The sequence below is a fragment of the Festucalex cinctus genome, chromosome 13, assembly GCF_051991245.1.
Source record: "Festucalex cinctus isolate MCC-2025b chromosome 13, RoL_Fcin_1.0, whole genome shotgun sequence".
Classification (NCBI taxonomy): domain Eukaryota; kingdom Metazoa; phylum Chordata; class Actinopteri; order Syngnathiformes; family Syngnathidae; genus Festucalex; species Festucalex cinctus.
The window spans coordinates 1,805,564-1,833,553 of record NC_135423.1 but is presented as its reverse complement, the minus strand read 5'-3'; the positions used below and the strand labels follow the sequence as shown (position 1 = coordinate 1,833,553).

At 39.1% G+C, this 27,990-nt stretch overlaps 2 protein-coding genes across 7 annotated transcripts; both read left to right on the top strand.

The window, feature by feature from the left end:
• Window positions 1-742: 742 nt before the first annotated feature.
• linc.pou2af1 (lnc RNA pou2af1) lies at window positions 743-6,708 on the top strand. Its single transcript, XM_077541839.1, has 5 exons — window positions 743-834; window positions 2,486-2,586; window positions 2,816-2,867; window positions 4,684-5,021; window positions 6,202-6,708. The coding sequence occupies exons 1-5, from the start codon at window positions 828-830 to the stop codon at window positions 6,574-6,576; spliced, it is 873 nt and encodes a 290-aa protein (XP_077397965.1). The 5' UTR covers window positions 743-827; the 3' UTR covers window positions 6,577-6,708.
• Window positions 6,709-8,701: 1,993 nt separating this feature from the next.
• On the top strand, window positions 8,702-26,370 carry pou2af1 (POU class 2 homeobox associating factor 1). Of its 6 annotated transcripts, XM_077541843.1 has the most exons (6): window positions 8,713-8,804; window positions 9,724-9,979; window positions 10,190-10,261; window positions 24,085-24,124; window positions 24,228-24,490; window positions 25,844-26,370. In XM_077541843.1, exons 3-6 carry the CDS (start codon window positions 10,226-10,228, stop codon window positions 26,249-26,251), a joined length of 747 nt encoding a protein of 248 aa, XP_077397969.1. In that variant the 5' UTR covers window positions 8,713-8,804; window positions 9,724-9,979; window positions 10,190-10,225; the 3' UTR covers window positions 26,252-26,370. The 6 variants fall into 6 exon arrangements, with proteins under 6 accessions (XP_077397967.1, XP_077397969.1, XP_077397972.1 ...); XM_077541841.1 differs by having other exon boundaries at window positions 8,702-9,979; XM_077541846.1 differs by lacking the exon at window positions 9,724-9,979 and having other exon boundaries at window positions 10,202-10,261.
• Window positions 26,371-27,990: the final 1,620 nt, after the last annotated feature.

The window sequence follows — 27,990 nt, the reverse complement described above, 5'->3', positions numbered from 1 at the left end:
GTCCTTTATTTTTCTTTAGAAAATAACAAAATATATATTTTAGTTATTACATAACATAACCAATAAAAGAGCACGAAGGTGTATTTTAAGTGCAGAGTCCATTTTGAGTGTGAAATCCTTCATCGGTCCTCATACGTGGACTTGATTTGTTTCTCAATGTGCACTTGCTGAAGGCCCGCGCATCCAAAGATGGCTCCTGCCCGTTGCCACGCCCACTCGACTCTCAATTTTATCCGCTTTTTTTCCCCCGTTATTAAAGCCTCAAATGTGTCCGATCGCAATATCGACGCGCGGGTTGAGCCCCGCGCGTGCGCGGTGACCCCTCAAAGTGAAGTTTGTGTCTCCGAGTTGCGCACAAGACGCGCTGCTGACGTCATTGCTTCATCAGGGGGGTGTGCCGCTGTCACCTTGCAAAAGGAGGATAAATGAATAAAAATAGGATTTATTTCCCATCAAAATGTGAAATAAAGTTACGGTGTATTACAAATGTGCATATAGAATGCAGCAATTTAGTGTATTTTGCCGAAAAATCCATATAACTCTGCTGCCTCTGAATATTCAAATTGAAAGTAACGCGCAATCAAATCATTGTCAAATCATTGAGTTCTAGGGCTTTTAAATAGTAGGCATGGAGGGAGAAAATCCCAAACTAATATGTTCCCAGCTATATTACAATATTGTTGTATGCTCTGACGCAGCTCGAGCAGATTTGTGTTGGTGTTTTTGGAGACTTTTGCACAATTTTCGTTCTTGGTCATTTGTGCTGAGGCAGAAAAAGGGACATCGAGGAGCTCATCAGGGAAAACTTCTTCATCATCTCTGTCGTCATGTCTGGTGAGTTTAGAGAAGGATTTTCATCAAGTCCAATCCACTTGTAGCGTTTTTTTTCTCCTGTTAAACACAAAAAAAAAAAGAACATAAGTGGTGATCCTTGTAATGATAATTTTAGTGCAAATGAAACCATGAGGAGAACATGTGCACTTTGCAGCAACCTAATTTCGTTCAAAGTTGAACAGATTGCCAAATTAACAAAAAAAAAGATTACCCAGCTTTACATTTTAATAACACCTGTTTTGTGGTTCGTGAAGGGATTCCTTTTTTTTTATTTTTTTATTCAAATTGCTCTGTGCTCACAAATTATTATTTAAATTATCATTATTAGTGTGTTATCTTACGTTTTCGGAGCACAGTGATATTAATTTTTATCCAACAGCCACCAGGAAAAAAAAAAAAAAAAGTAACATTTGGACGCTTTTCTTTTGTCTTATGCAAACTGCCTCATGCGTAACAGGCGGTTACGACTAAAACGTGTTACAGTGGGATGTGTCTGCATGCGTGCCGTTTAATTATTTTTTTTTTTGGGCCCCTCGATTTGACACGTTTAAAAGACAAATCATGGACTAGCGTTTTAGATGTATGAATATTTATCAGATTGCACGTTCCTCGTTGTTCTGATTTAAGCACCTTATCAAATTGACATTTTGAGCCTTTGGGCGAAAATTCAGACGCGCTTATTATGCAACGTTTCCCCCACTCGGATCCTTATTCGACCCCCACTTCCATAGCGAACTTATTGACACATATTTCATATCGAGCAACACGGTCGATTTGAATATACAGCCGAGATCGGAGTTAGCAATTTGACGATATACGCGGCACACAAGTCGCCCACAAAAGTTTAGCAAACATCAACATATGATTTGTTTACATCCGAGTTCACGCATCCGACTCGATTAAAGGAATTCTCCTCCTTTCTTTTGTATTAGACGCGTACGAGCCTCGTTTATTTACAAGATCCAAAACGTCTCACAAACACATTTTACGCCTCAGCTCAGTCGGTCATAACAATCCTTTACAAAATAAGACACCGTCGCGTATTTGTTTTTTTTTTTTTTTTTTTTGGACAGCTTACCAAGATTTTGTGGTTTTGGCTGGTGGGGGATGTTTTGCGCGTCGAGCAGATCCAAAGCTGGGAGTGGAAGACTTCACACACTCGCTCCGTGCTCGAAAGTGCCACAAAAAGGGGAGCGCGTTGGCCGGCAAAGAGCGCGCAGGCTTCACCCAAGGAAATAAGTGGAGAATTTGTGCGCTTTTACGCTGTTTTTGTGGTTTTTTTACGCACGGTGGAAACCGGAAGAAAAAAAAAAGGAAAATAAAAAAACAAGATGTGCGAAATCAGTTTTTATTCATGTTTTTGTTGCACAATTACACCGATTAATATGTGCACATTTACTTTTTTATTCTTTTACGCATTTTTTTTTTTTTTTTAGACTCAAAAACAGGACTTTGTTGTGTATCATTTCTTATGTGGGAAAACATTTTTTTGTATTATTCACGAGAGTACAATAAACCAGAAAGAAATGAAATTGTTATCCAGAGAGAGGAAAAACAATCGAGTGGGGGCGTTTTTGTTGTCCGCTGTTTGGTAAACAGGAGTGGCATGTTGTGTAACCCCCCCCCCCCCCCCCCCCTCTCTCCAATGTAGATAAGCCGCGGGTGTACCAAGGAGTGAGGGTGAAGACCACAGTCAAAGAGCTGCTGCAGAGACACAGAGCCCGCGAGGCCAACCGTAAAAAAGCAAAAACGGTAATTCCGCCCTCTTTGTCAGCCACATATTAGTCATCATGACGCTGTATTGCCTGTAAACTAGATCAAGGGAAGAACAGAAATGAAACTTTACACGTAAATGAATGTTGTGCACCTCTAGCAAAGACACACCCAAACAATATTATGTTTTTCTGATATTAAACAGAGAGAAGAAAAAAAAAAAAAAAAGTTCCCCGTTTAAAATATTTCTGTTCTCTCTGATATTCAGATATCTCAAGCTTGCGTGGATCTTCAGGCTTTATGTGCGCCAACTACTCCAAGTAAGTCTGCCCGGCACTATCAAACTTTGCATCATAAATTACCAAGTGTATGTCAATGTCAAATCACTGCATGCAGCTTACAAATGACCCAAATGAAACGACATCACTCGCTTAAATGATGGGCCCATTTAAATGTCTTCCTGGTTGTTTACTAGGACGGGGATGTCCAACCTTTTTCTTATTTTTTTTTCATATACAGAAAAATAGAAAGCTGCAAGGGTCACTTTGATTTGTTTTTTGTTTTTTTAGTTATTTATTAACTCATTCACTCCCAAAAACGTATTTATACGTTTTTTAGGTTTTTGTTTTCTAGAGTTTTTGTATGAAGGCTTTGATGCAGTTTCTGACCTGAAGTAGTCGCTTAAAGCGATGGTAGTTATTAAAAAAAAAATAAAAAAAAAAAAACAGCCAGCAGGTGGCAGAAAAGTATAAAGAGATCAACAAGGTCCATGTTGCAACCAGCTCTTTTTCCCAGTATTTTCAACAGGTTTGTGAATAATGATGAAACTTAGCTAATTCTAATGCTAATTGCTACAAAACATACAAACAGATAAAAAAAATATACCATACTCTCTCCCCCCCCCCCCCCCGATGAAAGAAGAGACACATTTTTCTTTTGGTAGGTTCCATGTTTTTATAGCAATAGAACATGAAAATGGCTGGGAGTGACTGAGTTAATTTAACACATTCATAGCCAGACCAGCAAAAAATGCATCATTTGACGTCTTTTTCCGTCAATGGCAGTGAATGAGTTAAACATGGTAAAAAAAAAAATCAATGAAGCAATTATAAATTGTTGATATATGTACAGTTACTTACTGAAAACTGCTAACAGTCACGAGGCAAATAGCGCCCCCTGTGTGCCACTATAATAGATACGCCTCTCCACTGAGCAGCAGCTGAATCCCAACTTGACATTCTGAACCACAACAAGAACAATCGGTCGTCAACTGACCACACTTAAGAACCACTAATTTAATGTGTCAATTCAAAAATTTTTTAGAGTAGGGATAGATGGGAAGAATCTGATGATGCTCCTCTGTAAATATCAAACTTGGAAACAACTTTACTGATGCCCAACCACCGGTAGATGACATCATTGCCCCATTTTATAGGAAATAAACACAGTTTGAGAGTCCGTGGGAGAAATGGTTGTATTTTGGCAAACCTACATTTTTCTACTGTCAATTATAAAAGAACCAGAAGAGGCAAAATGTAGGGAGTCATTTGGTAGATTCGGTTTATATATAATTATTGGACATAATATCGCATGGGTATTGAAAATTTTAAAATTTTCTAAAATGGCTGGCAGTGAATGAGCTAAAATGTTTAATCCCACTTTTTTTTTTTTTTTTTTTTTTTTTTTAAACAGCATTGAAAAATCATTTTTAGTATTTGACGCGGGCCGCCAAAAAAAGTATGAAATGGCAAATGGCCCCCGGCTTGTGAGCAACTGTCAAAAAGAGGTCCAAGTTGGATACTGTACATGTAAAAAGCAGATAAAGATGAAATTCAGTTTTTTTTTTTTTTTTTAATTTTCAGCATCTAAAAGTGCGAGTTCGACCTGCAATTCTTTCCAACCCATTTTTGACGAATTTTTAACCCTTCCAAGAGCATCAGGAGACACCACAAGTGCTCCAGCCCCTCTTTGTTTTCTCCTACAACTATATTTGGACAGATATTCCCCGCCTACCGTCGATGTGTTTGAAAGGGTGGGGGCTGACTTTTTTCACACTGAAATGTAGGACATTTCTTTTTCTTTTTTTTTTTATTCACCACTTGCGTCGAGTTTTACTTGTATTTTTTTCCAATACAGGTAGCTATGTGGAAGCCCCCGCCGCCCCTCCTCTCGTGGACCCCGCAACTTGCGGCTCCACGGCCCCGCCGCCGAGCCCCCCCGCCTCCTCCTCCTCCTTCCCCGGCAACGGGTGCAGCATCCAGGCGCAGGAGAGCGGCTTCGCGTGCAGCCAGCAGCCGTTTGGGGACATGATGGTGCCCACTGACTGCTACGGTGGGAGCAACAACAACAACAACAACAACAACAACAACAACAGCGATGGTTGCTACAACAGCTCCGTGCATCTCCCTGCGTCCTTCCCGCTGCCCTGGAGCCACGGACTTGCCTTGGACTCAGACAACTATGGCCACGGGCTGGTACGTTTTGCACAATGACGTGAAACATGAGAAAGTTGTTTATCTTAAAATGCTACGACTGGTAGAATTCATTAAAAAATAATAATAATGGCGTTTATTATGCTTAGGATTTAGACGAAATATTGTAGTATTCCAAGTAGACTTTAACTCTTTTACTGCCACGCGTTATCAAAGAAAAACTTTGATATGACAGAGGCTTTGATCATTGAAAAAGAGATACAATGCTTCCATCTCCTGGCCATAGTTTAGAGTGTTTCAGATTCCACAACCCATTGACCAGGCAGCGCTGCGCTTAGACGTTGCACTGAGAAAAAAAACTAAAAAAATTTGTTGACGTTATTTAACGTTTATGGCAATATACGTGGTGATTTTACTGATCGTTATTAAACGTTTTTGGCAGTCAAAGAGTTAATGATATGGACATTAGGACATTAGAAGATAAGCGGCTGTCCAGTTCAAGCAGTGCTTCTCAAATAGTGCCCCCCCCCCCCCCCCCCCCCCCCCCCCGCCCCCCCGGGGGGCCGGAGGGTCCATCAGGGGGGGCACGTTTGACCTCAGGGAACATGCTTTTTTATTTTTTTAAATTTTTTGTTATTTTTTTTTACTGTCCTAGAATAAAGTGCAATTGCACCTCCACTACATTAGGGGGCAGTGGCGCGCTCATTATTGGCAGAGTCTGCGCAGGGAGCATTCGCTCGGTGGTGTAAGGGTTTTGTTTGCAATGAGCATGCGCGCTTTGCACGCAGCAAAAAAAAAAAGAGCACAATTTTATTTCTTTTTTGTTTTGCAGGTTACAGTTTTAATACTGCGCTCCTGAGTTCACGTTGGCGATCAATTTGAATGCATTATTATTTATTGATTTTATGTCATTTTATTTTTCTGTCAAAAAATGTTTATAGTTTAATTAAGTTTAATTAATCATCTTTAGTCTTTGCCGCGGGCCGCCAAAATAAATGTATGACGGGCCGCAAATATGGCCCCCCCCCCGGGCCGTAGTTTGGACACCACTGGTGTAATGTAAGGAATTGCGGTTGAGAGTAGGAAATGAGCGTCTATATTTGCAAACCGCATCATTTTCCTTTGCAATTATCATGATAGTTTTTGTGGGTTTTTGAACACCGCCCTTGCAGAAAAGGAGCCATTTTTTGGAAGCATTGAATTGAAATCATCTTTTTTTTAGGCTCCCTGCTCCTCGCCGGAGTCCCAAAAGCTGAGCAGCCCAGTGGATCACAACAGCCACTCGCCGCAGGATTCCTTCTCCTCCTCTTCCTCTTCCTCCTGCTACAACTCGCCCACCAGGATGGAGTGCAACTTGATCAGCTACTCGTCAGAGTTCTTCCACCACCACCACCACAGCCAGCACGGCCAGCACTGCACCCTTCAGGACTGCTACTGCCTGCCTCAGTGCTGGGCCGACCCGCAGGAGAGCTTCGGCGCTCCCGAATGCGCCGCTTACTACCCTCCCGCAGACTGCGCTTACCCATGCGTCATGGAGGAGAATTATTTCAAGAGCAATTTTGCCATGAGCGCTGAAATGTGTTCTAATGTTTTATGAGGAGTTTATTTGCTTTTGGAGCACTTTGCTTGAGCGATGGTGGAGTGGATACGGTGAATGGATAATGGATGGATGAAGTGGCTGAGTTTATCAGGCATTTTATTTATTTTTTATTAACCAGATTTATTTTCCTACACAAGTTACCGTTTTTAATAAAATATTAAAACACTCTCAATTATGAGCTCTCAATTATTTTCACAGTTACACAAATAGAACTTTTCAAGTGAAACAATGTGTGAGGTGATTTTTTATCAGGTTCCGGGTGCTCACAGATAAATCCAGTGCTTGGGGAAGTTGGGAACCAGTACGTTTTTTAACACTTGTTTTCTTAGGATGAGCTGGAGCCGATACGGCTAAACAACTACAGCAGGGGTGTCCAAACTTTTTTCCTCTGAGGGCCACATACAGAAAAATAGAAAGCTGTAAGGGCCACTTTGATCATTTGACGTCTTTTTCCGTCAATGGCAGTGAATGAGTTAAACATGGTAAAAAAAATCAATGAAGCAATTATAAAATGTTGTTATAATGTACAGTTACTTATTGAAAACTGCTAACAGTCACGAGGCAAATAGCGCCCCCTGTGTGCCACTATAATAGATACGCCTCTCCACTGAGCAGCAGCTGAATCCCAACTTGACATTCTGAACCACAACAAGAACAACCGGTAGTAAACTGACCACACTTAAGAACCACTAATTTAATGTGATGTCTTCACAAATTGGACTTGACACTAAGCAACAACAACTTTACTGTACTTTAATTTATTTAATTCAATCTCCGGTGTTATAACCTTATTTATTGATTGATTGAATTATTTTTTATTTTATTATCTGTTCTTATTGCTGCAGGACATGTGAAAAAAAAACAACAAATGAGGAGGAAACTCACATCTCATTCCCGATATTTTGCAGTCGCTTTCACTGCCAAAGTTAAGCATGAAGAGATTGCCGGGCATGCACGTGCATGCGCTGGAGCAAGCGCGTGTGCACGTACTTCACTTTTCTGACACATGCCCTCACATGTGGAGAACAGGTCACGTTCATTTAAATGGGTTTCTTACTGAACGCTCTTCTGCCGATTGTGAGATAGTTTTCAAACAACACAAACTTGCATGATTTGAGTTGAAAATACATGAATTTATTCGGGTTTAGTGTTTAAGTAGTAATGGTGGCTGGCTAATTAATTGGTCCAACATTACAATTTTTTTTAAATTACTTTACAAAATCGTCTCGCGGGCCGGATTAAACCCCTTTGTGGGCTTGATCCGGCCCACGTACGGGCCTTATGTTTGACACCACTGCTTTAGCGAATAGATCGACAAAGTTACGTGATGTTCGTTTGTGACTGGAAAACTCATCGTTGAGACGCGTCCTTGTTGGTTGAATTGCAAATGTGCACTTTTCCTCGGAAGTGCGGTCATTTCGAGTCAACTGTCGGAAACTGTTCTACGCTTTGCCCTGAAAGCTGTGCTGCGTCCTCGCTCTGCCGTACTTATGGAAATGTTGTTGGTTCATACGCCATAAAATGCACTTTACCACAGCTCAGTGTGCCAATGAGGAGTGGGCGAGGGAACAGAGGCGCCTTGTGTTCTCCCGTGCATGCGGGTGATGTAGGGAAACTGATGTTTAACTTAGATTAACTGTAAATACACCTGGCACAGTTGTGCCATCAACCTGCTTTTGTTACAAATAGGGAAGTTCCCTGAATTTATGTTTCAATGGTAATGATACATTGCCAGTCACTGAATGTTGAATGCATTGAAGAGATATTTCTCAAGAAGCCTTCAGTCTTTGCCAGAGGTGGGTAGTAACGAGTTACATTTACTCCGTTACATGTACTTGAGTAACTTTTTAAAAAAAAAAGTACTTCTAAGAGTAGTTTTACCACACAGTACTTTTTACTTTTACTTGAATAGATGTGTGAAGAAGGATCGCTACTCTTACTCCGCTATTTTTGGCAACACTAAAGTCGTTACTTTTTTTTTTTTTCTCATTTTTTTTCGTTCATTATCTTTACCAGAGACGCCAACAGCGGTTCCGCCACATGACTGCGTTTCACCAATCAGACGTAGCAACAATAATCACATGACGACTCCTTCCCTTAACATTCTACCAATCAGACGTAACAATGCAGTCACATGACCACAGGCGGCGTTTGGAACGTAGCAGCTGTCGAAACAAACGGACATTTTGGCGTATACAAATTCCACATCGAACCTGAGTTAACATGTAAGTTTGACCTAAATTCCCCTTTTTGCTGTATTTAGGCAGGTATTTGTCTTCAGTATTGAAAAGGACCTTTTCACATACTCTTTTGCAAACACTAACTGTTGCCAAAAACGAAACAGATCACGACACGTTATATGGAGGCATGAATTGGCGTTAGCCACGAAGTGTCACAAATTATGAACGGTAAAGATAGTTTTGGTAACAGATAAACACTTTACTTCATGTAATGCCAAAACCTGTTAAGAAAGCATATCAACGTTAAGCTATTCTTTTCAATGCAATGTTAGCATATGTCAACAAAAAAGATTTAGGCTAAAAAGTACAAGTTTCTAATTGCTCTGCTGATAGGTATTTACAGAAATTGAGTAACCACATTATTTTCAGGTGTACACTCAGATTTAATATATTAATCAACAGAAATCCGACTCGAATGTAGCTAACTTAATTTAACTTTGCAAAATGAACTGAATGTGATTTCAATGGATCGTAGCCTGATATTTTTTGTGTCAACAGAGGGTTCACCCCAACAAAATGAATGATTTTGTCTGTCTGACTACAATGTTTTTAAAAAATGAATCAGACATTGTTCAAGCAGTTACTCAGTACTTGAGTATTCTTTTCAGCGAATACTTTTCTACTTCTACTTGAGTACATTTTTTTTAATGAATACTTTTTACTTTTACTTGAGTAATATTATTTTGAAGTAACGCTACTCTTACTTGGAGTACAATTTTTGGCTACTCTACCCACCTCTGGTCTTTGCCTATTGGAAGTTTGTTATCAATTTCCATCCTTTTCTCTTCCACTTACTTTTGGGAACCTCGTGAACCCGAAGCCTTATTTCAAAAGTGTGCTCACTGACTGTTAACATATTGGATATATTCCTTCATTCCTCGTCACTGTTTAACTATTTATTCAGGGAAAGCAGCTGTGCAAGCACGGTTCAGCTGCAACCCCCCTCCGAGCGATTGTATCGGCTCAAGTTTGGATCTGCCGCGCGAGCCGAGGGCCAGCAGCGTCCTCACGCTTTAACGGCCCGGGGACACGCAGCGAGCGCAAACTGAGCAAAGAGAGCGAGAGCCTCAAAGTGAGAGGTGAAAGTGAAGAGCGGATTTGTTTGCATTGCGGGTCAAGACACGTTCGGGCCTTGACATGATCGCGCAGGCCGAGACCAGGTGGAGCAGCTGCCTTTTGACACCTCGTGGCCTGCAGTTTGGAATTAATCAGCATGGCGGGCAACCTGCATACAGGCCTGGGGGTTGCACGTGATGGGGGGTGGAAATTGATATAATGGGGTGGGGGCGCAATGTATTTGTTGATTGACTGCTTATGCAGGTTTTGATATTGTTCCTTCATGTTCCACATGTGTACCTGTCATTGATGAGGGCTTCTGTAAGTGTTACCTTGGAAGGCCTAAGCACATGGAAGCAGGGCGGGAACAAAGGCAAAGAATGCAGGCAAGTTGAACTCATAAAGATTTATTAAGAAATAATGCAAAATGAAAAATGTTGCTGGTATGATTAAAAAAAAAAAATCATTATACAAACGAGAGAAACAAAACTAACCTCTCAGCACAATTGCTACATTTACATCAGGGGTGTCCAAACTATGGCCCGGGGGCCATTTGCGGCCCGCCGTCCATATTTTAGTGGCCCGCGACATATGCTAAAAATGGCATTTGACTCAGTTCAGATAAAATAAAAACAAAAATGTTTGGAAATGGTCAAAGTAAGAAGGGAAGGTGTCGAAAAACACAGGTACTATTAAAGGTTATTTTAGTTAACTAAAACGAACGAAAAAAATAAAATTCCAAAAAACAATTTCGTCAATGAAATAAAATAAAAACGAAGATGCTTTCTAAAAAAAAAAAGAAAACTAACTGAAACTACGTTTTATGTTTACAAAACTAACTAAGATAAACTCTTAGGAATGGGGGATATGCAGCTCCAGTTTGGAGGACTGCCAAGCAGTTACGTCATCTGCAGGCATGGTGCGGCAGCCGTCGTTCTTTTAGGGAAATTACATGCTTGAACATTTCAAAAGCATAGCACAGTATATTAACTGGGGATGTCACCATAAGGGCAATATCGTGATATTAAAACTGCCACAATATCGTCGTCGTCAAGTTCGCAATATTTAAAAGAAACATCTGTTTAAAAAAAAAGTCAGGTTGATTTCCATTTGTGCAGTTGTAGCACCCTCTAGTGGCTAGTTTATTAGTGCAGTTTAATTTTCATTAGGGATGTTTTGGCCTCGATGCTAATTGTCAGATGAAGGGGAATCTAAATTGCTTGTGAAGCCATCAATGTGTGCTTGCATTAGCAAGTAAGTGCCTCAATATTGTTATTAGAGATTGGAGGTGGTTTATATGCATTGTTGTTATGTACAAAAGCACAATATTGTGCTTTTATTAGTATGAGCTCTTTTTTTTTTTTTTTTGAAATATAGTGATCTTTTTTTAAATATTGCCAAACCCCCACAATATCGTGATAATTATCGTATCGTGACCTTCACATGGTGATAATATCGTATCGTGATGTTTGGATATCGTTACATCCCTAATATTAACATACCGTGACGTGTCTTCTCTTTACCATGAGTGATTATGTTGTAGTTTTGCCTTGTCACTCAACTACTACTGCTGCGGGAGCCGATTTAAGTTGCATTTTTACGTCATAAATTGAAGAAAAAAAAAGGCAAATCAATCCGTGGTGGTCAGTTTCAGTGGTGTCAGATTATTTTCGTAACCACTTCAGCCTCCCGGGCAAATCATGCCACCGACATCGCTTGCAACGGAAATGCAAACCATATCAACATTTACTGAACTCAACTTTACAATGTGACTTAGCCTTTGGTTGCCATACAAACGTCTCACACTGGATATGCACAGTATGTATTTCTGTCATGGGGAAATAACCCATTTCAAGAATGATGGTTAAAAATTAAACCCGGTCGAGAGCAAGCAATAAGCCTGTCGGAACTTTGACCGCTCTTATCTCAAACATCTTGAAGAGAATTATCCTTCTTTGTGACCTATCTGCCAATTCAGCATGCTTAGTACAAAATCGACACACACTCAATACAACCTTCAGTGTGCTCAAATCTATTTATGTTTTTACAATGGGGTGTAAAAATGAAATTCCAGTCAATTCCTTACTGATGCAATCCTTTGTTTCCAACAACACATTTGCTGCCAACTGGGCCTCCGCCAGGATTTCTCTGCATATTATATATATATATATATATATATATATATATATATATATATATATATATATATATATATATATATATATATATATATATAATGTAAATATTAAGTACAGTATTTTCCTGTGAATAATTATATTACATTATAACACGCCCCTCCCAAATTACCATTTCACCCACATAGAGGTGGGTATTCCGTCAGCACTGACAACCAGTTTGCTGATAGTGAGAGAAATATAAAAAAAAAATAATATGACAGACAAATGCTGCATTCAGGAATGGTCGGAAGTTGGATATATCTGAGTTGTTTTTTTCCCAGTTCTGACCTGAAAGCGCTCGAGGCGAAAGTAAACAACCAAAATGGCGGATAGTGGTAAATTGTTTTTTATTTTTATTTTGGTGTAACATTTAAGTTGAGCAAAATCTATGAGTAATTTTTGCTCAAGCTATGTATGTGGCATTTAAGTTGAGCAAAAGGCTATCAGTAGCTTTTTTTTTTTTTTTTTGCACAAGCTTTGTGGCATTTAGGATTTGCAAAAGCCATAAGTAGTTTTTTTGTATAAGCTATGTATGGCTTCTAAGTTGAGCAAAAGCTGTGAGTAGGTTTTTTTTTTCCCCCGCACAAGCTATGTGGCATTTGAGTTGTGCAAAAGATATTAGCTTTTTGCACAAGCTATGTTAAATTTACGTTAAAACTGATTCAAAATGAGTGTACGTTATTGTCTGAATATTTTGCACAAGAATCATTTTTGAATAAATCACACCGTGTTTATTTATTTATTTATTTTAACTTTTGATTAAAATCGATTAAAATCGTAATCGTCCAGAATGACAGAAAAAAATTGAGATTTTATTTTTTTCTTGGCCATATCGCCCATCCCGAGCCACAACTAAACAGAAAAGAGAGTATTTTGAGTTGAGCTGTGTCAGATTTGTAGGGTTACCACACAGTATTTACATCATAAAAGACTTTAAATCATCAGACTGTGGTATTATAAGCGTTGTTCTTTTTTTTATTTTTTTTATTTACTTTAGAAATCACAGTATAACAATAGTTGTATGACAACATATACCAAAAAAATTGAAATACCTTCTCATCGGTTTGTGGCTGTCATTTCTTATTTCTATATTTATTTGTTCTTCTTGTTTTGCATTTGTGGCCAGTGAACCTTGAAGTGCGTGCAGGTGTTTCCCGCTTTGCTGCCGCATACAGTCAATGCTTTCGGGCCCATCGAAAAAGCAAAGACCGAATTTAGACAGATTTCTGCAGCTGAGCTGTTCTGACTCTCATTTACACTGTCGTGTGTTTCATCATTTGTGTTTATGCTACGTTTCAAATGCATTGTTTAAAACACCAAAACAGTATGAGAAGGGTAGAAAAGGTGGTTTGACATTCAACTTTAATACATTGATGGCCTTCAAGATAAAGACGAGACAGCAGATATGAATCGTCATCACTTTTCCTGCATTGTTTTTTTTTTTTTTTTCCCCCTTACCTGTATTTGACCCTTAAAATGTTTTCACTTGCCTGCTGAGGCGTAGGCGCAACTGCCAATGTCACAATCTTCACTTCTCCGTTTCATGGATGACTGCACTGCCAAACGATTGCATGATCAATAATCAGAAAGGTAAGACTTGGAAATAAAAAGTGAGGCAGGACGGAACAAAACATGTTGATTGCGGTAATGAAATGTTGGCTAATTTTAAAATCATGCTTAAAACTTTTTTTTTTTTTTTTTCAAAAAAAAAGTGTACATGGAAAATTAGAATATCTTCTAACTATGTTTAGAAAGCTTTGGAATGCATGCAAACATGCATTAATGCAAACAAATGAGGCAATAGACCCCTTCAAAGTTTGTAAACAATGTGACGCAATTTAAAGGGCGGGGTTTAGTTAGTGGCAAAAACACCTCAGTTGGCGTGCGGTTCTAACACCGGTCAGCATATTTTCACAGAAAGTTCATGTCGGAATGGACGCGGAAAACGGCAATTTAAGTGAATATGTGAGTAAACTGACTCCCCACGACCGTGAATGTTACTTTATTAAAAAGTTAACTCTGACTGATGGGACGATATTTACTGACCCGTACGCACTCACGCACTGGATAGACGATTTAATGGGACTACGCACCGTGTTAAATCTACCTTATAGAAAAACTGAGCATTATAATAAAGATGAACTGAAGGCCTGTAAATCACTACAACTAACTACGTCTTGAATGAACATGTTCAAAATTTCGAATAGAACAACTTGAGCGAGGACTTTTGTGTCGCGCGGTCACAAGTGCTGCCAAGTCAACGACGGGGACAGAAGACGAGGATAGACGAGGCATGGACCTCTCCTACAAAAATTTCACAAGTTATCGGAACCATTGTGGGGGGCTTTCGCCTCGACAACACTGAAACATACAAGCTAACGTTTGGTTAGCTTAGCGGTTAGCATTCGCGCATGTAGCATGTAAACACTGACTTGCATGTAAAAAGAATCCCACAACTAATTGTAGCCCATATCATTGTCCAGGCTGAAGCTGATCGTTAAATCTTACCTGATATGAAGTGTGCGCTGCAAACACGAGCATTATGTTGATGATAGTCTCAGACAGTCCAGTCCTTTCGCCTAAATCGTGTTTAACTACGGTTTGTCCACGGTTCTGGCAACCAAAAACACAACAAGACGACATTTTCGACAGACAACCAGCGTTGTTTACTTCTAGCTGCACTTCCGTTGCCTGCAAGTTGTTTTTGCCTCTGGTAAACACCGTGACGTCATCGTGACGTCATCGTGACGTAGGCCATGAAGGGGTCCATAGGCACGAAACAGAGTGTCTGAAAACTATAACAGGCAGGTAGGGTCAACCAGTTCGCATTTAAATGGGAACATGTCAACATGCTGTCTTCACCATTTAAATGCTCCAAGAAACCGAATCAGTCATTTTTATTGGACACACAAGATGCATGTCTGCTACACTGAGGACATAAAACAAATCTATATGCGATCAAATCACTGGTGAAGAGGATCTGATTGACTTTCAATTATCCATTTGCCTGAATCAGAAGTCTCCGAAAGTAATCATCTCGACAACTTGCTACGTGGACTTGATGAACTGAGTGAACTTTCAATAATCCATCGGCTTGAATCAAATGTCTCCGAATCTAATCAACTGGATATCTAACTTCATGGATTTGATGAACTGAGTGAAACTTTATCATCTCTGCTGATTTTTATTATTATTGCTTGATTTTTTGCGTCCTAGTTTAGTATGGGGGCGGGAATTTATAAGCTTTATGCTTCTTCCTGCCAGCCCTTTTTCTTTTCGGTTATTATATGTCAAAATTGTATGATGTAATGTTTGATTATCAACAATGCTGTCCGAAAGGAAAAATGAACAAATAAATCAAATCAATCAATCAATCAATCCATCTTGGAAATCTAAAGTTAGCATTTGTGAGTTTTAAGTCCTAAACACACACTCCAATCATTTTCTATAGGCTACGACTTGGTTCTAGAGCCTCTCAGCTCAATTTGGGCAATAGAAATACTACAGTTTGGATGGTCACCACAATAGAGAGACAATCAATCATCGATCCTCACATTCACACGATCGCTGCGTGAGAACTGACGCTTGAAGATGATTGAAACAAGTACGTCATACCAGTACAAAGTGATCAAACGACGCCTCGAGCCGAGCTATGCTGCAAAATGTAGTTTCTCAGGTACACATTCAAAAAGCACAAACTTAATTACTGACACGTTCAAACACGCCAGCACTGACGGCAACATGAGCGAGATCGCGCTTGAGGCATATTTCTGTCATACTCGCTCCTTTCCACTGGCACGAGGAAAATATTCATCTCAAAATATTGCTCTGAACAAGCCTTAACTTATGTCAGCAATTCTTCAGATTTCTTCCCATCAGTGCAAAAGTACAATTCTCCCATGATTGCTACATTCCCCCACAATTTCCCACTTCGCCACCCAAAGCAAGCCCCTTAACTGCCGCTTGACGCCTCACGAAAACATACGTCACAATCTCTTAAATGTGTTTTGTACGGAGCCCCTAAGGCAGTGCTTCTCAATTATTTTCTCTCATGGGCCCCCTAGTAAGAAGTAAAGATTTCGTGCCCCCCTCCGCCCCCACGCGACTATAAATAGTATCGTTTGTCTATAAAATTGTTACAAGCACAACTCTGCATAACACTGTATCCGTATTAACGTATAAGAGAATTAAAAAGGAAAGAAATACGAACCAACTTGCAACAAAGAATAGCTTTATTAACTGCAACAGAAAAAATTTAAAGTGCATCTGAAATTCAAAAATAAAATTAAATCCTTAATTAAACCATAAACATTTTTTGACTGACCATGTCAAACCATATGATACGGAAAAATAAAAATTACATAAAATCAATAAATAATAATGCATTCAAACTGATCACCAACATTAACTCAGGAGCACAATATATATAAAAAAAAACGAAAAAGAAAAAAAACCTTTAACCTGCAATACAAAAATATAAAATAATTTGTGCTAATTTTTTTTTTTTTTTTTTTTTTTTTGCTGTGTGCAAAGCGCTCATGCTCAGTGCAAACAAAACCCCGACACCACCGAGCGAATGCTCCCTGCGCACACTCTGCCAATAATGAGAGCGCCACTGCCCCCTAATGTAGTGGAGGTGCAATTGCACTTTATTCTAGGACAGTAAAAAAATAAAAATAAACAAAACCAATAACTAAATTTAAAAAGTAAAATGAAATGAAAACTTACTATACTAAAAATTCCCAAATTATTATAACGTTGATCAGAACCGGGATGAATGTGTTTTATGTATGTCAACTTTGAAAAATAAAATTGCCTATACATCTTTTGTAACATTATGTTAATCAGCTTCATTTTCATTCTTAAAATGACTTTTGAAACAAAATATCTACTAATATTCAGATAGTACAAACGTTGACCAAACTGTAATTTGGGGCATTTGGTGCAATTTTGGTGTATTTCATGTTTAGAAATCGAACAGTAACACTTTCTGGTTTGTTTGTGTTTAGTTTCACGTATCTTGAAATTATTCATATCTCTGGTGGGGAAAACAAAAAACGAAAGACCGTTGATTGGCTATATTGCCATCAGTCCTAAAAAGTGGAAGCATGACTTGCAGAAGCCGCAACATCCCAGGGGAATCGTTTGCCTGTTTAAAAAGTACATTCGGCAGCGCGCCTCTTTGATTTGCTCGATTCGCCTTGCAACATCAGCAGTATGCACTTAGACAAATGTAAGTATAACACATGAAGTTATGAGTGATAATATGTCATGTATTTCCATCATATTACTGCATATAGGCTTATCTGTTTATATAATTGTTTATTTGGTTGCAATGTCGCTTTACTGTATTTGTTAGTGATTGCTTCACTTTGACATTGGCGCTTCATCTTTGATTCATCTTTAGTTATCTGTGCGGGCTTCATGAAATGAACTATTTAAAAAAAAATAAAAAATTACACAAGACTACCACATTATCGTGTTATGACAACATATAATCAGTAGCATACCATATATGATATCATATGAACCAGAACCAGTGCAATAGTTAAAAAATAAAAATCAACTTTGCAATATCAGGATCTTGATTTTTACGTTTATCAGAATTCTTGCTATTTCTATGTAACTTTGATCTTACATCTGTTTAATTTTTTTTTTAAATATACTTTTGTGAATTTTTGAACACGTTTTACACAAGCAGATAAAACTTTTGCGGCGCTTTGAGAACGGCGATCATTTGACAAATGGCTTCACGTTAAAACTGATTTTAATCCTGATATGCAAAAAGGTAGCGAGCCTCCATCTTTGTAAATTGCTGTGCACCTGTGGCGCTTCCTCTTTTGACTCAAGTGAGTCCCTCTTCAGTTATCTGTGCGGTTTCATCATGTGTTACTATGTGAATGAGAATTTTCTGTTCATGTATTTTTAAAGTAAAGTGTTTTTAAAAGACAAAATATTTAGGTATTATCACTTATAAAGTTTAACGATAACAGTGCTTCTCAAATAGTGCCCCCCCCATGTTTTTTTTATTTTTATTTTATTTTATTTTTTGACTGTCCTAGAATAAAGTGCAATTGCACCTCCACCACATTAGAGGGCAGTGGCGCTCTCTTTATTGGCTGAGTGTGCGCAGGGAGCATTCGCTTGGTGGTGTAGGGGTTTTGTTTGCACTGAGTATGTGCACTTTGCACACAGAAAAAAAAAATCAACACAAATTTATTTTATATATTTTTGTTTTGCAGGTTAAAGTTTTTTGTTTTTTTTTAATATTGTGCTCCTGAGTTAATGTTGGTGATCAGTTTGAATGCATTATTATTATTAATTGATTTTATGTCATTTTATTTTTCCGTATCATATGGTTTGACGTGGTCTGTCAAAAAATGTTTATAATTTAATTTAGGATTTAATTTTATTTTTGAATTTCAGATGCACTTTAAATCTTTTCTGTTGCAGTTGATAAAGCTATTCTTTGTTGTAAGTTGTTCCATATTTCTTTCTGTTTTTATTCTCTTATACGTTAATACGGGTACAGTGTTATGCAGAGGTCTTTTATGGACCTGTTTGACACTTCATTTCCCAACAGAACAGCACACGCACTGTAAACTATCACTGATGTGGATCTGTGAGCCAATATCAAGTCTCTGTTTACAGTACATTCCATTCACTCGCTGATGTTATCAGTCCTGCGGCTACGCACATTTAAAGTTCACCACGTGATTCGGAACAGTTTATATTGGGGAAAACCCCCACTAAGGATTCACCAGCTTTGAAATAATTCCAAAGAATTCCCGTTTTTCTATCTCATTGATCCTGTTCAGGGTCACGGGGAACGAACTGACATCCATCCCAGATGCTGTCAGGCAAAAGTCAGACTTCAACCTGGACTCGCTGACGGTCAATCACGGGGCTCATTTCGTATCAAGACAGATTGACGCTGTCTCTGAATGGGAACTGAACCGCACAGAAGTCAAGTCAACCGTGACGCTGTCAGTCATCCTGGGAGGAAAAAAAACAAACAAACATTCACCTACCTAAACTATTTTTATTGAAAATATTCATATGATTAGATCGCATAACGATACATTTAAACCAAAGATTGGCAGGAAAAGATATCAATTAACTTCAAAGGTTGCTCAAAATGAACCCCGTGAACAACTCTCATTATTTAGTCAACACAAAAAAGCAAAACAAACATTACAAATTCTTATCCGTCATCATGCTGTAGGTCCGCGTTTACACCAAAATTTCAATGTCTGACATGTCGAATGTTATCAGTCCTCCATCAGCTGCTGATAAGAACAAAGGAAAGCACATTCAGAAGCGCATCTCACCTTCACAATAGAGATTAAGTGGACACACATACCCAGTGGCGCGACGGACACTCGCCCTTTCACCTTTATCACTGCGAGAGCTGCAAACACCCTCTAGAGGTTAAAGGTCGGTCACAGCAGTAGAAGTGACAAGGCGACGGGTCCTGTTCTCAACTGTCACTTTGGTGAAATAATTTATGTTTGCAGAATGTATTTATTTATTTTTTTTAATGTTTCCTTTATTTGAACAGGTGGAAATGGTGATTGAGATTAAAAATCTATTTTTTGTATGGGTGACCAGGCAATGAAATCAGCATTGACGGCTGGATATCAAACTTAACAAAATACTATATCATACCTTACAGATGAATACATTTTAATGTACACGGTCCATTTACATACAGAAGGCGTATGTGTCCAATGCTCAACACATTTATGAGACTATTAACCATATTGTATATCTGAAATTGTGTTGCAGTAAGCTGACATGTTGGAAATTATTGTTAGGCATGAATTTTTTCAATTCGCTGTTGAACAAACAATTATAATGGACATGTTTTTTTAAATTTTTTTTTTACTTGTATTACTGGACAAGAAGAACAAATTACGTAGATTCAGAGGCAAAATTGTTTAAAAGTTTTACTTGACTCAAATTAAGGTATACAGTACAAAATTCATCATTCATAAAATGACAATGCCGCGAACTAACTGGAATTGAAAGAAAGTACTTCATGATTCCACTTAAGATAAGCTAACCTTTATTGGCCCCACAATGGGTAAATTTGTTTCTTCTCATTTGCTCGAATACACAATAACTGTGTGTACCCAGTTGTGTACCCAACTGTGGAAAAACAGATTTCAAACCCGAGCACACGGACTTACATATGAAATGTATAATATTCTTGTGTAAGTCCGTGAGTAAACAATTGAGACAGTAGTACTTACATTGTGGTTAAAAACTTGATGAGTCATGGTGTCATCAGTGGCTCTGTTTTCATGTGCAACACCCTTGAAACGGGCGGCGCTGTCTGATCGATTCAGCTCTTTCCAAACATTTTTGAGAGAAATGCTTCTCGGGCCTTCCGCTGCTTGGGGTTTAATGACTCCATGACTACGTTTACATGCAGTCAATAATCGGGTTGAGGTCCGTATTCCGGTTTCTGAAACAATCGAGGTAACGCGTTTAACATGCGAGTTACTCCCGTTTACATGCTCATTTGGGCCTGATTGGAATCGCCCGTTCGGACTGCTGGGTTGATGTCGTGAGGCACAACTTCAACCGTGCTTCAACTGTAGTGGACTTAGAGTATCTCCATGACTTTGGATGTGGCACTTTTGTGAAAACTGGTACATCTAGTTGGGAAGGCGAGAACTGAACGGCCATTTGGCAGAGCACACGATACAACTGTGGCGGCGTAATCCTGTCGCTGTGGAATTGATACGACAGTGTGTCGACGTATGAAAGCGGTTCTTTCAATGGTTGTTCATTATTATCCTGAAAACGACAGGTGATCAGACACAAGTGTATAACATTTCACCTCTCATAAACCACCTGAGATAAGATCCTTTCCCCCCTGTCATAAAAAGAAGCAGCTGGATAGAAAATAAATACTTGGCCTCTTACCCGCCAGCATGCTCGGTCTGCCTGGAAGTCACAGCTTTTAGATAGCTTATCTCTGACCTTCCTATGTGGACTGGAGTCAGCCTGCTCGCAAGATTTCGGAAACTGACGCCCACATTCCAAAAACATGCACGTCAGGTTCATTGAAGACTTGAAACTGTCCTTGGCGTGAGTACGAAGGGCTTTCTCTCTATCGTGCACCCTGAGATTGGCCTGTCAGTTGCAATTTTGCGCCTCTGGCCTGTCAACTGATATGGTCTCCAGTTCACCCCTGACCCGAGGACACGATTTGCATCACAGATGCCCTTCATGCATCTCACGTTTTAAACATTGTAACTTGTCAAATGTGTCAAAGGAAGTTAAAGTTTGAACGATTCGGCGAACGAATCTTTTGAACGGTTCTTTTAAATGAACTGATTCGAGTGATTCATTTCACCTTAAAAGAACTGTAATGCCCATCACGACGAAGCACGCAAACTATGGCGACTCGGAGAGGCCACGCTTCACAAGCCTACCGTCAATTATTTGGCATGAGCGAGGGAGCATCTCGGTAAGCGAGAGAGACTCGGCAGCAGAATGATGTAATATGTGCTCAGTTTGATTTGCAGTCACAGAGGAGCTCATGCTATAACAATATTTTCATTATTTTTGCTTTTTGTTTGCAAATGATGTCGAGTGCAGTATGTCCAACTGAGCTGTTTCAGCTTCTAAACTGGTCCTTCGGTCAAGTCTTGCAGTCCAGAAAGTATTATAAATGCGGCCATATCTTATTTGTCCACAAAATGGAAATGAAGTTGTATTCATGGCTCTTTTCTGGAATTTTCCAGCGCACCCGGCTGGTGTGAGCAGGTCCAGGCCGTATCAGGGTGTTCGAGTCAAAGATCCAGTCAAGGAGCTGCTGCGAAGGAAAAGAAGTGCGGAGCTGCTGAGCAGCAAGACAGCAACACATACTGCAGTAAGCGCATCGGATTGATCCACACGTTCATTAGAGCAAACTGTGATTTGAGAAACTGGTCTGTCATACTGACAGCTCGAAAGAGTGTTTAACAACAAGGTGACATATAACCTATTCGAGAAACAGCTTTCAGTGCATGTGTGATCTTGTTTCCCTTTTGGCTTAAAGGCCCAGTATGCCGGTTTCACTCAGGAAAATGCACTTTTTAAATACAGGATGTACACACTTTAACTTTCTTGCAGTCTACACATCTGGGTTTATGTTAATCTTTGGTGGTGATTTTGTCCTGCTGGCCAGAAATGGGACATTGTGATTTTCTCAGAATGTTGCAGAAATACATCCATCTATTTTCTTGAGCACTTATTAACTTATTAAGGTCACAAAATTATATACAAAATGAGCTCATACTAAAAAAGAAAAGAAAAAGCACAATACTGTATTTTGCTTTTGTACATAACATCAATGTTACATTATTATTGTTTATTATTATTATGTTAATACATTATTACATATTATTTTCACCTTCATCTGACAAATAGCATAGGTTTTAAATATAGAAGGGCCAAAACATCCCTAATGAAAATTAAATTGCACTAAAAAAACAAACAAAAAAACTAGCCATCAGAGGGTGCTAGAACTGCACAAATGGAAATCACCTTGCATTCTGCTTGGTTTGGCATTTTTACTTATTCAAAATGTTTAGGGAATGAACAACATTGTGATTATTTTCTCGTTTTTATACTTGGCAGCTGGTGCACAGATTTCAAACAAAAAGTCATTTGATCTGAATGTCGTGGCATGGAGGGGGGGGGGCATTTTGACAGCTTAAGTGTAATCCAAATCATAGGCGCTATTCACAAGAGTTACTACAAGAAAAGCCTGCGTGAGCGCGAGACTTTTCCTGAACACGCGGGGGATTTTCATTTTCTCCTTATATAATGCAGGTGTTTTTCCATGACAGTTACAGCCATTTGCTGCAGGGCTCCGGGACAGGGCACAGCGCCCTATGCAAAATAATCTGCAGCCTTGCCAAAAATCCATCCCTCTTGCTTTTTATTGCACCCACCCACGCACACACAACACAACACACACCGACACGCCCACATCCTTCAGAAAACACTCATTGGCAAGATAACTTTATGGTAAATGCTTATGAGACAGCAGTTTTTACAAATCTTCAGCGTGAACACATTTGGAATACTATGACATATTAGCATTATGATAAAACCATGACATCCTTTACAACTATAACTTGTTTTAACCTGTTTTTTTTTTTTTTTTTTTTTAAGTTTATTAAACTTGTAACTCTTCCATCTTAGTGTTTTATATACATACAAATATATTCTTGTTGTTGTTGTTTTTATTATTATTATTATTATTATTATTACTTAACAGGGATCCTATAGTTCAATCACTTGACGTTTAAAAAATAAAATAAAATACTAAAATCAGTTTTGGATTCCCCATTCAAAAAAAACATAGTAAAAAAAAAAAAAAAAGTATTATTAATAATACATATATTTGTGGAGACTGGGGTCAAGTTGTATTTTTGCAATTTTAAAAAATGTGCAGAATTTCACGTTGCTTCATGTTAAAGATTAGATTGCTATTATTATGAAAGGAAAAAAAATCACTGAGCTGTCACCAATATCTTAAAAAAATGCAATCATGCCATCTAGTGGCAGAAAAATGACCAACACAAATCAATATCACACTTTTTTTTCAATACATCTTTTTAATTTTAACTCAATTTTATAAATTAGAATTATGAAATTGTTGTATCAATGACTAAAAGATGCAGCCATATTTTTTATTAATTGAATTTTAGTTTATCTATTCTATTACTATTCTATGAGTTTTAGTTTAATAGTTTCTTTATTTTTATCGTTTTTGTTAGAGTATGAAAACTTAAAAAAATAAAATAAAAAAAATCTTGTTCATTAAGACCAGAAATAAAAGTTGCGCTTAATCGTCAGTTAACTATTGAAGTCATGCCATTAATTACGATTTTGGTGATATTTATGTGGCAGTTCAGCCGCTCTTATAATTGAGATTCTGCCGTCATTTCATGACATTTCAGTCAGTCACTCCACCCTTCCACTCATTATTTCAATGTGTATCTTTTTTCTTTTTTTTTTTTTTTTAGGATGTGATTACATACAACAACCAGTCAACGTTGACACAAGGTACTTATTTATCTTCTGCCTTCCAGTCAAACACCTGCACGTGAGGCTTGCCAGACACGATTGTCGCATACACATGTACTGTATATATTTTCATTCAATTCAGGAATCATTGGCGCTGACGTAGCCAACCGCTCCCAAGCAAAGTCTCCAGTATGCGATGAATGGCGAGCTTCACTCCCTGTCAGCAGGAATGGACTTCAGCCGGCTTGGTCCTCACCTGATGACTACGGCCAGCAGGTCGCCTCCGCTCAGCCGCCGGCCTGCCCAGCCGGCCCCACTTTGACAGCGGACGTCTACATGCAAGCCGTGTGCCCCAGTTACACCATGCTGACATATACGCAGACGCCGCTGCTCACTAACGTTGGGGTGAGCAGTTGGCAAAAAAAGATTCAAATTTAGTTTCAAAATAATGAGCAGTGTGGAACGAGCACTGCTTACAGATTTGTTGTTGTTGTTGTTCAGAGGCGGGTTAGAGTAGCCAAAAATTGTACTCGAGTAAAAGTAGCGTGACTTCAAAAATATTACTCAAGTAAAAGTAAAAAGTAGTCATTAAAAAATTGACTCAAGTAGAAGTAAAAAAGTATTCGCTGAAAAGAATACTCAAGTACTGAGTAACTGCTTGAACAATGTCTGATTTTTATTTTATTTTTTTAAACAATGTAATCAGACAGACAAAAACATTCATTTTGTTGGGGTGAACCTTCTGTTGACACAAAAAATATCAGACTACGAGTTGACAGGCGAGTAAGCCATTGAAATCACACATTCAGTTCAATTTGCAAAGTTAAATTAAGTTAAGTAAATTACAGTAGGATTTCTGATGATTAATGTGTTAAATCTGAGTGTACACTGAAAATATTGTGGTCACTACATTTCTGTTCATACCCATCCAGCAGAACAATTAGAAACTTGTACTTTTTAGCCTAAATCTTTTTTGTTGACATATGCTATCATCGCTACATTGAATAAGACGTTGATATGTTTTCTTACCAGGTTCTGGCATTACATGGAGTCAAGTGTTTTTCTGTTACCAAAACTATCTTTACAGTGAATAATTTGTGACACTTCGTGGTTACCGCCAATTCATGCCTCCATATAACGTGTCGTGATCGGTTTCATTTATGGCAACAGTAAACAAAGTGCTTACAAAAAGAGTATGTGAAAAGGTCCTTTTCAACACTTAAGACAAATACCTGCCTAAATACAGCAAAAAGGGAATTTAGGTCAAACTTACCGCGACATGTTAACTCAGGTTCGAAGTGGAATTTTTATATGCCGAAATGTCCGTTTGTTTCGGCAGACACATAAGGCATCGCAGCTGCTATGTTCCAAACGCCGCCTGTGGTCACGTGACTGCATTGTTACGTCTGATTGGTAGAATGTTAAGGGAAGGAGTCGTCATGTGATTATTGTTGCTACGTCTGATTGGTGAAACGCAGTCATGTGGCAGAACCGCTGTTGCCGTCTCTGGTAAAGATAATGAACGAAAAAAAGGAGAGAAAAAAAAAGTAATGACTTTAGTGTAGCCAAATATGGCGGAGTAAGAGTAGCGATCCTTCTTCACACATCTACTCAAGTAAAAGTAAAAAGTATTGTGTGGTAAAACTACTCTTTGAAGCACTTTTTTTTTTTTTTTTTTTTTTTTAAAGTTACTCAAGTACATGTAACGGAGTAAATGTAACTCGTTCCTACCCACCTCTGTTGTTGTTGTTGTTCCAGACCATCCCTGTGGCCGCAGCAACATGCTCCCTTCCTCAGATGGACCTCCCAGATTTAGGGCGTGCTTATATCCCCTGGACCCAGCCCCTCACCACCATCTCCACCATGATTTCAGGGGTCCAGTTTGCTCAAGGGTCGACAACTCGATCAGGTTCCTCTCTGGTGCATGTTCCTTTGTCCAGGTCTTTGACCAGCCAGGTTATAGATTCTCTGCCTCAGATCCTGGAGCCACTGCAATACTCAGAACAGGCTAACCCCAATCGACACAATGAGGTGCTGGGTGAAGATCAGGCAGAAATGGAAGCACCGAGCCTACTTGATAAAATTCTAGAGGATCAGGGGAAAGATGGAGATTCAGGAGGAAAGGTGTCATACAGTAGCTCATTCTTTTTGCCTTCTCAGTTTTAAGAACGGTATTTTTTTTTACTTGAAGTGCAAAGGAGAGATGAGTTATACGGAAATATTTAATTTCAATGCACACATTGACATCTGCGTAAATACCAATAAAGTGATGATAGAGGACTTTATTTACTTTTTTGGTCATTTTGCAAATGGCAGTCTATTTGTTATGGTGTGGATGTGGTGAGACGCAAAGGCGGAGAAACCAGGCAGGAAGAGGACTGACAGGAATGAGAGTAATTTTATTGACTGCAATTAAAAAGACTGGACGGAACGTGGACAGACATGGAGATGACTTGGCAGGACGAGGAGATGAGTAGACGTGAGACTGGAGGAGATGTGGAGGAGACGTGTGGAGATTTGAGGAGACAGATACTTGAGGAGACGTAGAGAATTGAGGAGACATGTAGAGACTTGTGACGAAGAGACTTGAGAAGACGTGTAGAGACTTGAGGAGACGTGTAGAGACTTGAGGAGACGTGTAGAGACTTGTGACGAAGAGACTTGAGGAGACGTGTAGAGACGTAGAGACTTGAGACGTGTAGAGACTTGAGGAGACGTGTAGAGACTTGAGACGTGTAGAGACTTGAGGAGACGTGTAGAGACTTGTGACGAAGAGACTTGAGGAGACGTGTAGAGACGTAGAGACTTGAGACGTGTAGAGACTTGAGACGTGTAGAGACTTGAGACGTGTAGAGACTTGAGACGTGTAGAGACTTGAGACGTGTAGAGACTTGAGGAGACGTGTAGAGACTTGTGACGAAGAGACTTGAGGAGACGTGTAGAGACGTAGAGACTTGAGACGTGTAGAGACTTGAGACGTGTAGAGACTTGAGGAGACGTGTAGAGACTTGAGGAGACGTGTAGAGACTTGAGACATAGAGACTTGAGACGTGTAGAGACTTGAGGAGACGTGTAGAGACTTGCGACGTAGAGACTTGAGATGTGGAAACCTGAGGCGACGTGGTTACTTGTGGAGACTTGGAGACTTGAAAAAACGTAGAGACGAGAGGTGACATGGTGACTTGACCAGACAGAGAACTTGACCTGACGTAGAGAAGACTTAACCAGACATTGAGAACGTGACTCCCACCACGCGTGAAACAAACACCACTCCCTAAATACCAACACTAACGAGCCACTAACAATGCACAGCTGGGAAACACGGCAGGCAGAGAGAACCAATTAGCAACACACACAGGTGGACCTACTCAGACGTAAACGAGACAGGGGAAAACACACAAGCACGCCAGACAACAAACACTCTCACCAAAATAAAACAAAACCCAACCCAAACAAAACTGAACCATGACACTATTAATGTATTCTTTTTGTATACTGCTTGTCCTTATTAGACTCACAAATGGCTTACATAGACAATTATCAACATTTATTTAGCCAAAGTACCTATTTCACATTGGAAAAAAAAAAAATCAAGGCACAAACAAATGACTCCCTAAAAAAAATAGTCTTCTACTGAGTGACCTTCCACCCCACCATTTCAACATCATAATTTAACACAACATAATAATATATATATATATGTATATATATTTAAAAAAACAACTGTAAGTAGCAGTGTCAGAAGCTTTTCAACACTGTCTTTTTTTTTTTTTTTTTTTTCTTTGAGCAGCCGTAACACCCTGGATTAATCCAGCGAGTCAGAAGAAATCCCATGAAAGCTTCAATAGACACAAGGACTGGCAAACGTGCTAACTGTCACCACTCAAATCATTTAGCAAAAAAAA

Bases quoted from the DNA above. Each gene is read 5' to 3' on its own strand.
- linc.pou2af1 (XM_077541839.1), top strand. The intron at 2,868-4,683 runs GTAAGTCTGCCC...TTTCCAATACAG, and splicing joins ATGTGCGCCAACTACTCCAA to GTAGCTATGTGGAAGCCCCC. The intron at 5,022-6,201 runs GTACGTTTTGCA...TCTTTTTTTTAG, and splicing joins ACAACTATGGCCACGGGCTG to GCTCCCTGCTCCTCGCCGGA.
- pou2af1 (XM_077541840.1), top strand. The intron at 24,125-24,227 runs GTACTTATTTAT...CATTCAATTCAG, and splicing joins CCAGTCAACGTTGACACAAG to GAATCATTGGCGCTGACGTA. The intron at 24,491-25,843 runs GTGAGCAGTTGG...TTGTTGTTCCAG, and splicing joins CGCTGCTCACTAACGTTGGG to ACCATCCCTGTGGCCGCAGC.